This window comes from Daphnia carinata, chromosome 5 (assembly GCF_022539665.2).
Source record: "Daphnia carinata strain CSIRO-1 chromosome 5, CSIRO_AGI_Dcar_HiC_V3, whole genome shotgun sequence".
Taxonomy (NCBI): domain Eukaryota; kingdom Metazoa; phylum Arthropoda; class Branchiopoda; order Diplostraca; family Daphniidae; genus Daphnia; species Daphnia carinata.
Genome location: NC_081335.1, coordinates 975792 through 987319, shown reverse-complemented (window position 1 = coordinate 987319; position 11528 = coordinate 975792). Strand labels below are relative to the sequence as shown.

Genomic DNA, 11528 nt, shown 5'->3' with positions numbered 1-11528 from the left:
AACATCCAAGTTACCAGAGAGTCACCGAGATCAGCATCTAATCCACTCAAGTTTGACTTCATTTGGCTCTGCAGTACGTAGATGAAGAAAAAAGAAAAACTATTAGGCAGATGTTGTCATGGAGAGACAACAAAGGTCTGCACCGTTGAGACCAAACTTTGAAGGCAATTATGGCAAAAGAAGGAACTGGAAACGATGGTCTGTGTGGTGCATGTTTCTCAATTATCTGGCTGTTTAAGCTTGAGGTGATCCAATGACTAGAAGAAGCAGCTTTGAAGCTGTTACTATCATCGGGGGTGTTTGTGTCAGTACAGTGAACGTTCAAGGATGAAAGGTAAGCAGTTATCGAAACGGACTTATTGTACGGGTAGTATACACATATACATTGCTGCTTTCCATTTTGAAATGAGAGAAAGAGGTTTGATTATGACAATACATTGTTCGATGTATATCATTGGCTAAACCTCACACGACCGAAATTCCAATTAGAGTTATTATCATAAAGGAATGTTTTGACTTATGATTACCAACGCTTTGTTGTTTTCCTCATTAGTGAACCGAGGACATCAAAAACTGGGCGTCACTTGTAACGTGGCAATCCCAGCAACCAGCCCTTTATTTTATCATAACTGATTATGTCTTGCGCACTTATTATTTTTGTATTGTTTAGTTTCTTGCGTAATGAATGCTCACTGAGCTTTTGAAAACTTGCAGCATAAAATTGGTTGTGTAACAATGCAGCATTGATTCAATCTTCACGTTCACGTATGGAAGGTCGTCTTGATCCTTGGAGTTAAGAGATTTAACATGAAATTTGCAGTAGGTCTTATTTCTCGTCAATGTCAAATCCCCAACGAACTAAAAATGTAACGATTGATAATTAATATTAGTAATATTCATAATCTTATTGAGGTAAAAATTGCAATCTTTCTTCTGCCGTTTACAAACCCTTTCAGCAGCATAACAAAGATTCGCTTATGCAGCGTCGGGAATGTAACTAACAAACAAGAATTTCAAGTTAAGCCAATCCCGGGAAAAGTTGTCCAACGACAATATGAAAATAACTCCACAATCACTGCTTACAAACGTACGAGCACTTAAGTGCATCGTTTTTTCTTTTAGCTCCGAAGACGACGACTTTTACGACATTGAAGACATTCAACTGGAACTTCTCAAGAAACTCTTACTGCTGGTATTCGTCTCCCTAAGGAAATCGAAGACATTGTTAAAGTAAACCTTGTTTTCGACAATGGCCAAAAAAAAAAAAAAAATGGAAATGGTTGGACCCAACGCCACTTCTGGTGTTCCGTCCACGGGAAGTATTTGCACCGGATACGAATTCCGTTGCAAATCCATTGAAAACTTTGGAACGAGGCTACAGGGACTCTGTAAATCAATCCGAGATCTGATGGATGTTGTTTTCTACATCCAGTGAGAATACATTGTGTGTATTGAATATTGTTTTCTTTTTTTTTTGGTTCATGAATATCATCAAGTAGCAAGGGGGAGAGAGAGACACCGGAACGCGGGGGACACAATAGCCAAATGATTCGATATAAACGTTGAACATAGAACAGAGTTCTAAAGTTATGTACTTTCATGAGGGCGCTTATAAGAATACACGGCTGATTTAAATCTATCAATTTGTATAAATCTGTTTTTTTTTGGGGGGTGGGGGAAGATTGTCACGAGATCGTAACGAATTTATAAAAAAAATTTTTTGAATCGAATAGATTTCTTTTGGTACGCACGTTGACGATTAAGCGTCATTACAGCACATAGAAATTCAAAAATCTGAGCAGTGTTGTCAATACCTTTTTGTTTTCCTGTTTTGTAATCAACCTCTTTGGCTTTGGCAAAAATGGTTGAGCGCGACATCACCGAATGTCGTGAAAACAACGGAAGAGAACGGGACTCACGAGAAATACAGTTTCTCTTATCCCATTGCTCCGCTTTTTAAAATATTATCTCTACTCTTCTTCGCTTCCTTCGCGAAAGAGGTAGGTGGACCAGTAGATCAGGTTAAAAAGGGCGAACATAACAGGGAAGATAATGCGAGAAATGACATCAATGCGTTTGGAGCGCGACGGAAATTTGGAGATCCATGATCGCCAACAGTTGGAGTTGTTACCCACCGAAGAGCTCCGGATGCCGAGATGAAAATCATATGACGAATGCAAAGGGCGTGACTTGTCCAACGTAATACCGTCGTTCCTCAACCGTGGCAACGGCTTCTATAAAGAAGAAGAAAATAAATAATTAAGGGAGCCTCGACAACTAAAGAAAGCCATTGCAGGCTGTAAAGGTTGTCGTCATTACGTTGCTATGTAAACCAAGCGTCAAAGGAGGTCGACCTATTGCTACAAGCAACTATGGGATTTTTTTATCGTTAACTCGTTAAGGCTAAAAAAGTTACCATGGCAAACGTAGTCGAGCCGTCGTCCATGCGGCTTTCCACGACGGCCGCAGCTGCAGCGGCCTCCATTACCATCGCTTGTTGGTCCCGTTCTCGCTCCATTTCCCATTGACGTCTTTGTTTCTTGAGCTTCTCTCTGTGAGCGTCTGAACGAGACGCGTAATTGACCAGAGCGAACTCTAGCAGAGCACCAAACACGAATGTTAAGCAAACACCCGTCCATACGTCGATGGCCTATTGTTTCGGAAGCAAAGCAAGTGTTTGTTTTTAATATATTCGATGTTATAAATGAATCCAGGATATATTTCTTTTTTAGACAAAAAACGTAATAAGTTTGTTATTACTTTAGTGTATGAGACGGGCGGGAGCGAGTTATTGATGCCAGTGGTCTGAGTGGCCATGGTCAGCAGAGTGGTGACTCCGAGTGAGACTCGAGCCGGAACGGCATTCGAATCCAGCCAAAATGAAACCCACGAGACTATGACCAGCATACAGCAGGGGATATAGATCTGGATCAGGTAGTAGGAAAACTCGCGTTTGAAGAGCAGGTTCACTTTCAGACACGAGTATTCGCCTGCATCAAAACACGAAATATGCCGTGTTAAATTCAAAAGAAATTCTCGGTATCATCATCCTATTATGAGAGACGTTATTGACTATCCTGTAGGCAACAGACTACCCAATTAATACATGATACCGACGTACTCTGAAATCGTCTTATTTACAATCTCCCAACACCAAACAAAAATGAGATTCAGCTCAATCATTTGCTGGGCGACTACTGTCTGGTGTAGTAAATTCAACTGTCAAACCCATCTGGATTTTATTGATCGCTTTTTTTTTCTTTTAGTTGAAACCTCCGTCAGCTGTCTTTTTGATTTCACATGTCTTGTTTAGTGACGATATAGATTTTTCTTTTTCTATTCTATAGACTTGATTTCAACGCCACACAAAAAAAGGTAATTTAATCAACATGGAATGGATTAGCATACGATTACTTCGACAACACGTTACGGCCTATTGTATAGTTCACGCATAAATTACTGAACGACAAAGAGCTGCTAGATGTGCTCAGCACAAATGAATTTACATCGAATGAAACCGACAGAGCAACATGTCGCTGTGACCTTTTAGGGTTCGTTATCTATGAATGCGTTGTACCTGTGTTGGTTATGCTGTTGCATAAATCAGTCTGGAACTTCTCGAGGATGAAACGAGGAAGATGCATGTTTCTCGCCACTTGAACAGGATCAATCTGCTTCCACTGGAAGACCAGGTCTTCGGTAGTCCATCCATCTAATTTAATCATAACACAATTTTCAAGTATGACGTAACTGTACTAGAGCTCGTGTCTGGCAAAAGAAGCTTTCTTCTCTTTCGTACCTCTTACAAGATATACTTCAATTCAAAATAAATTTCGTACTTGCAGTGGTAACCGAAACAAAATTGTTTTACTTGGCCCATGGCACAATAGCCTTAGATTGTTTTATTTGGTACGAAAACGATTCCCTTCCAAGAAGTCTAACTTGGGGGAATGTCATTTTAATGGAAATTCAAAGTATATCGTCAGCGTAGTACTACAAACCAGAGAGGCATTGAATTGAAGACTGCGCATTTGATATATACTCACAGCTGATCATGGAGAGAGTGCATGTTTGACGGTCGAGCGGGTAGAGCTTGAGATTCATCGGGCACGATAACGTCAGCGAAATTCTGTGGAAGAAACAACAGATAGAGAGATGGCAATATGAAAAGGAAACATTCGCCGATAACAAATAGAGCTGTTGGCAAAGAGATACTCGAGATCGTATCTCTCCTTTCTCTCTACAAACGCTTCCAGTAAAATCTATATTCCTTAAAAAACAAATTTATCCGTGTTTGACATGCCGAAATACAGGGGCGAACATTGAATGACGCGCAGACGCTTTATAGTTGGGCTGTTCTGACAATTTGGGTCACATTTTCTTTCTCCCCCTAAAGTAGCTATTGAATGCGTATCGTAAATTTTCCTCGCGTAATCGCAAAGATAGGCTAGGTAAAACGGATCGTAACTGGGATTGTCTCTGGTTTGTTGCCCAATTTCGTTCTGAAACGATATGAAATCTGATCCCTACTAAAGCCCGAGAAAATGAAAAAAAAAGACGTACTTTATGAAATAAAATCAAGTCGCCTGCCCACATAGAAACGCAAAAAATAATGCACGTAATTTTATTCACCGTTTTTTGTTTGGCCTCTCATTTCCATCGTATTGTGCAGGTAAAGGTCCCTATTCATAGCTTAATGGGATGATGAAAGCACTACTCAATTTAGACCGTGAACATTGAATAGGAATGGGACTGTAAATACGTTTGATGTTAATGCTGACTTCACAGCAAGACTGAATTGATCGCCATTGGATTTTCGTAGGAAACTGCAAATGAACAACATTTTTAAGAATTCTGTTTTCAGCCTCGGAGTTGTTAGCCTTGCCCTCGTTCGATAATTATTCCACAGAGCATTACATCCTTTTATGCGGCTTGCAAAAACTCCATTTCGAATCACTAAGGCGACCAACCCTGTCACGACCGGCTGATGAAATTTCTAATACCCAACTTGTAAAGCATTTTATAACTCAAAACTTTGGGGCCTAGTTTCCTCCCCCCCCCTTTTTTTGTTCAGTCTGAGATCTCTATTTGATGAGCTATAAATAAACGGAGCTGTCAGCCATTGGTACAACGGCCAACAACTCGGGATTCTCGGTATGAACGTGACAGCAATCACAGCCGAGTTATTTCGAAAAGTTTTCAGGCTCTATAAGCTGCATGAGGGTAACACATAATAAAAACGAAACTATACTCACCGAATACTGTAGAGGACCGCGCCGTTGGGAAAGATGCGGACGTAAACGTTGGGAACGATGATGTCGTGGAAGTGTCCCTCGCGCTCATTGGAGAAGAAGAGGTCGGGCATCCAAACTTTGTAGGGGTCCGTCAGCGTAAGGTATTTAATTTTCCCTAGGAAAAGACATAAAAAAAAATAAAGTTTCGATATCAACAGGATCACGGCGGACGTACTGACCGTTGAAATCGTTATACTTCAGCCTCTCGTCGAGCCACTCTTCGCGGAACGTCAAAATCGTTGAATACTCCTGCGAACGACACGAACGAAACAAAATGCAGATAACAGCACTTTTCTTTTTTAGCTTGTTAGTTTGACTTTAAAAAACATCGGCCCAATATTGTTCTAGAGCCTGCTTCAACGGCCTGTCTAAACAGGCCGCTATTCTTTTGTCTTCTTAAACACAAAAACACCTATATTCTTGTTGCGACCTGTTTTCTTGTCCCTATTGTCTGTATCGATCCAAAAATGGAAGGGGATGCTTTCTTTTTTTTTCCATCGGGGCCGTTCTTCTTTTGTTTATTTTGTTATTATGACTGCTGTCATCTTTCTGAAACGGTTGTATATTTACATGTTGCCTAGCTACGTCATGTTAGCGATCTCGGAACAAACGATTGTGTCTCTTCTGACTCGTGATATCCATCCTAATAACATGCTAATCATGTCGAAAACTAGGTAATGTTACACACGGCTGTTTCTTGACAAAATTGCCCAAGTTGGGCCATGCATGAAACGAAAGTCAATCTCTGGCGAATGAAACGTACCATTTTGTTGTCGCTGATGGTCGGGAAACTGCGGAACATCAAATTGATGACGACAATGGTCGGTCCATCTATATACCGACAAAAAAAATAAAGTTTTATTGTTCACATAAAACTTGGGAATTAGCTACTTTGTACTACAAATCATCGGCCCCGTCCTCAGCGGACAGCTAAATGAAAAAATAATGTGTCCAGCTTACCCGAATGGCAGTCAGGTGAAACGACATGACCATAACTTGTTTTAATAGCAATAACAAAAAGAAATATGACTGACATGAGGGCATTAACAGCGAAAATCAAACAGAAGCAAAAAAGGCCTGTTGCCTGCCTGTTGATCTTTGGGCTTTTTTTTTCCTATTTTCGTTGAGAAAGTATTGATTATAGGCACGCACGTAGTTTCGTACCCGGTTCCACTGCGGGAGTGGGAAGAAAGCGGGGGGAAAAAAGAGGTGGCAGACATGCGCATTTCGTTTCTGGAAATCATTCACAGGCGATCAATCAGTATACAATGTTCGACATAAAAAAAAAAAAAAAAAGAGGGGAGGGGGTGCAAAGGGGAAAAAGAGAATCCGAGAGAGTCTGATTTACATACCTGTTCCGTTTGCGCCCGACGGACGGATTCTCCTGTCGTAAAGGTTCGGTTGTAGGATTTTGTCCAGAATTTGCTTTTCCTTTTCACGGACATTGGTCTTGGCCTGCGGAATTTGAGCCAAACTGCGCCGCACATAAACGAATAAAAAAAAACGGAAAGAAAAGATCTCATTTCAATAATAAAAAAGGGAACAAATGCGTAATGATCGTCTGGCGACAAATCTATACATAGAATGGGTTTCTAGCTCCACGTTTCATTGCTATATCATTTTAATCACAATTCTGCCAGTGCTCTCAAAAGTAATGAAATGGAAGAACCTACGTAGCAGATCTACCTCCTCCCCATTTTAATCCAATTTACTAAATAAAGGGGCTTTCTATCCAATATCTTTAGCTCCGAAGATTACCGCTTTTGAAATTAGGTCCCCCACCCCTTTTTTTGGAGGGGTGGGGGGCTTGATTTTCTAAGGAAGCAATAAACCATGCACTTTTGGAACAAGTCAATCTAAAAATATCAGAGGCACATCCGCGTTACCATGGATTTTGATCAGACTGACTGAAATATAGATCGGAAAAGCAATAACACGGCGTATAACGGCCATCACCAGACATAACATTTCCATTTGATATATTCATTTTTTAAAAAGCAAGGGGAAATGTCACTTACACGATCGGCAGTACAATTGTCAAACAGACGATGAAAAGCCAGACAGGACCGGTCGTCTTTTTCATTCCACCGGTACCCGGCGGCATCTAACATAATAAAACTTTGTTATCGAGGATATAAGAATGTCAATGAAATCACGTCGTTTGATTGTGCACCCTAGCGCCGTTGCACATCACTTTGTTTTAAATAATCTTTAACTTTAAAAATTTCGGATACAAAATCGACAGTGCAGAACTAACACTCACATATTGACGTGCTAGTCATCTTGTACGTTTCCTTTTTATTTTGTTAGCTCACCAATCATTCGGCCCCCCAAAAAAAGAAGAAGGGGAAAAAGGATAGCACCTTAAACTAGGATCGTGGGGTACTTGTCAGTTACTGTAACTAGATAGTCGTTTTTCTCCCCTCAGCTGACAGACTGCTACTAATCGACCAACGCAATCGCTTGGAACCGACAACATCGTGCAGCCGACAAAGTCCCGAGAAATACGGTAACGTTGCGGGCTTACATAAGGGCACACAAAATAAAAGAAGATTTTTTTTTTCTATCTCCGATGTATATAGTTGCTGTCAAAAGAGTATGGCCTAACCAAACATCTCAGCCTTCAACAGGGTCAGACCGATTCTTCTATTTTTCTATCAGTCGCACGGCAATCTGCACTCGGAGATTTTCTTTTTTTTTCCCGAACGGAGTAAAGTACATAAGCGGCTTCTGACCGCTTTTCTTACCCGTTTCCGCTTTGAAATAGAAATAAAAGAGAGAGCAACGTCAAATTGAATCAAACATACAAAAATAAATGTTCAATAAGAAAACAAAAACAATAAAAAAAAATGGCAGTGTAAAGTTTGATGGTGGGAACACCGGTAAAGCTACAGCCAACTTTGCTTCGTTTTCTTTCATTCATTAGTGACAGGCTAAAAAGGACTAGCAACTTTAGTGAAGCCTTCATTAAAACTTAAGAGTTCCTCCACCAGCGTCTATTCTTCGACCTCACATCTCCACAATTCACATTCGTTAATTGAATTCTAGGATCAATTTTGCTCGTGCACTCCATTCAAGCGGCTCGTTTTCATACCTTGCGCCATCACACCACTCGACTGTGGATGCGTGTGTAATAAACATTGCTAGTGTGTGTGAGTAACAAGCCCTTGTATTCCTAGTTCATGTAGATGGTCTCTCGAGTGGCAGTCAATAAATGCTGTCGAATCGATTCGGCCAATGTATACATCGCTTAGATGCTGCCGAAGTTTGTGCGCAGGTGGGACAGGTGGAGGGGAGAAACTGATACACAAATCGATTCGAATATTACCGATGAGTCTTTGAATTCTTTCGCTCTAGTAACCACCGTTCATCATTTCAGCTATTCACATCTGCGAAAATGCTACATCGCTAATTGGTTTGTCATCCGGTTTAATCTAGTTAAAGATTTCACGGGCTCGTTGTAACGGAAACTGTTTAAGATTACGTCCGGAGGACGTGTGGCAATTAACACAGAAAATTTTAATGAAAGATGGTTTTGTTTAATATTTATTTAAATTTCCACCAGCAAGCGATTTGATCGGTGCTACTGTCTAAAGGTTGGGGTTGTTGTTGCATAACTTGTCACTTCCCGTGAGTATGCGCTCATTAGTCAACTGGTATTGGAGAGAAATGCAATAGACAGGAAATCGATTGCGTCTTCCCCTACGCGTAAAGTGCGACATGCTGTTTTAAACCTGGAACGAATAGAACGCGATTGCTAGGCTGCGGGGGTGATATCGCGACAGGTTCAGTCAGTGTCGATTATAATAGACGAGGGTATCGACAGAAGCAACTACGCTTGAAACTTAAAAAAATAAACTTGGAAAATGCGCTTGTCTGATCTTTGGTACCTTAAAATCCAGGAAATTTGGAACGACCGGTCACGTGATTCCAGGAAATAATCCCCCTCAAAAAAAGGCGGAACGAAAGGGAAAACAAGCTTCGAATATATTTTTACTCTGTATAGGCTTTCGATTTGTTTACTGGGAAAGGAAATGAATAAGAAAAGAAAAGGATAAGAAAAGAAAATACAGCAGAAAAATCACGACGAAAAGGAGGGCAAAGTTTTTTTTTCTTTCTCGTAATATAAAGACTATTCAACGGGCAAATCAATACATTCGAAAAAAGAAAAACCTGGAACGACAGCGGTGATTTTGTTTGGTCTATAGCGTCCGCTTTTTTTTTCTTCTTCTTCTTTACCATCGAATAATACCGTGCAACTACTTTTTAGTATGATGTTGTTTTTGCTGTCGGGACCCGTCCTACATAAAACATGAGGCATTTTACGAGCGCGGTAAAATTGAGGTAGAGATAACCTTGTGATGGATTCCTCTCTCTTTAAAAAAGAAACGCACGATATGACGAAAAGCTGGCCGTTCGAAAAGATGTATTCCTGCTTGGCATATAGACGCACAAATAAAATATAGCTGAGAGGCAAGAGACGATCCATCTCGGCATGCAAACCGACCGATCATTTTCAATTCTTTTACATAGAACCTGAACGTTGTAATTCATCTAAGCGAGCGGTGGGAAAGCCTGTCCGTCTGTCAGCCCATCCATCGAGCATGCACCGAACCTTTACTCAACTCGCATTGGCTCGACTAGTGGTATAGAGTGACAAAAGAAGAATGATGCTGCATTAAGATGATGGGAAAGTTGAGTGCAAATGGGAGAGAAGGACAAATTGAACGATGACGGTTGAATCCCGAGAAATTCAAACCCATCGGTTTAAATATTTGTCGCGGAGGTCTGACTTTTGCGGACGTATTCACGAAGGAAGTATTTGAAATATTACGATTTAGCTACAGGTAGGCGTTTTGCATAGCTATAGCGGACAAGGTAAGTGAGCTTCTGTCCCCATTGCAAATTTAAAAACAACTTTGAGAGATTCCTGATTACAGATGCCAGCTTTGCGTGACCAAAGATGTAGACATTACCTTTCTTCTATTGGCAATAACGACATGCGATTCCGCTCTCTTTAACTGATGGTCGAAATATGTCTTGGTCAGGAAACGGCCGAGTTGGAATGCACCTCCACTACACTGTCCGCTCAATTGATTAAATTAGCATAAGTAAGATGGATTGTATCGGGAGAGAATCCTGCGATGCAGATCACGCTTTGACATGTTGCCCGCTATTTCAGATGTCCCAGTTTCTTTTGGCTGTTGCACGCTATCTATGTTACCATACCTGAGCCTGTGTGTCACCCGCTAGCTACTTCTTTTTGTTCCTTTTTACCCCACATACTTGAAACAATAGAAACATGAGGGTCTCGACTGGCGTGGATCCAAAATCCATTCACTGAAGGCAAAACGAAGACAATAGGCTTAAGATTTTCAAGTCGGAGGCAAAATAATAGCTACAGGGAATCACATCCAATTTAAAGAGCCGCAACGTGAGTTTTGCTTGGCTACGTTCGTTGTCTAATTAATAGACGCAAAACATGTCGTGTGTCGACAACAGCTAACGACAACTGCCAATCGAAATGCGAAAGCCTTGGGATATGCTTTTCAAGTGCAGACGATGACAATTCAGCCGAACTCATTAGATGCGATGTGATTGCACCTGGTTTTGAGCCCAGAGCGAAATACACTGCGAAAATAGGTCATTCACATGAATGTTGGAAAGCCATCAAACAAAAAGTTGCGTGACACGCGAAACTAGTTTTCTACTTGGATGTTCTTAACACGTTCCATTTATATCCGGCGTATGTGACTCATTGACAAGTTGATCTCCAAAAGATTGGCAGGTTGTGGCCGTGTAGATTCATTTCTACCTTCTGTGGTTTTAAAAATTCAACGCACTCTACTATGCAATACCGACGCGCGGAAAAGAGAAAGCTTTTTACTTCGGTTAATTCCTTAATTATTCAATAATCAATTAGGACGAGCTTTAAAACTAACACAATCTCGCATGTTTGCAGCGCTAAAACATTGCAACACGCTGCGAGGCTCAGGTTCTAATGTTAGCTTTGCCTTCGGTTAACCGTTTGCTTACCTTTGGCGGACAAGACTTTCGTAGTCTTATTCAAATGTTGAACTTGGGTGTGATAATGACGTGAAACTCTGCCAACGGAAAGAAAAATCAAACGACCAAGGATCGGAGCGTGACTAGGGAAGCGAGTCGTCTCTACGAGCGTGACCGTGTAACTGACGTTGTGGTAAATCCTACCAGCTAGAATCTTACGTCGCTCTC

At 40.9% G+C, this 11528-nt stretch overlaps 1 protein-coding gene across 1 annotated transcript; it reads right to left on the bottom strand.

Moving 5' to 3' along the window:
- Positions 1–1671: 1671 nt before the first annotated feature.
- LOC130696269 (glutamate-gated chloride channel-like) lies at positions 1672–11528 on the bottom strand. Its single transcript, XM_057519358.2, has 11 exons — positions 11331–11528; positions 7313–7398; positions 6647–6768; positions 6058–6125; positions 5474–5543; positions 5256–5409; positions 4047–4129; positions 3578–3712; positions 2761–2990; positions 2417–2650; positions 1672–2234 (listed from the first exon to the last, which is right to left on the bottom strand). Exons 2-11 carry the CDS (start codon positions 7396–7398, stop codon positions 1971–1973), a joined length of 1446 nt encoding a protein of 481 aa, XP_057375341.1. The 5' UTR covers positions 11331–11528; the 3' UTR covers positions 1672–1970.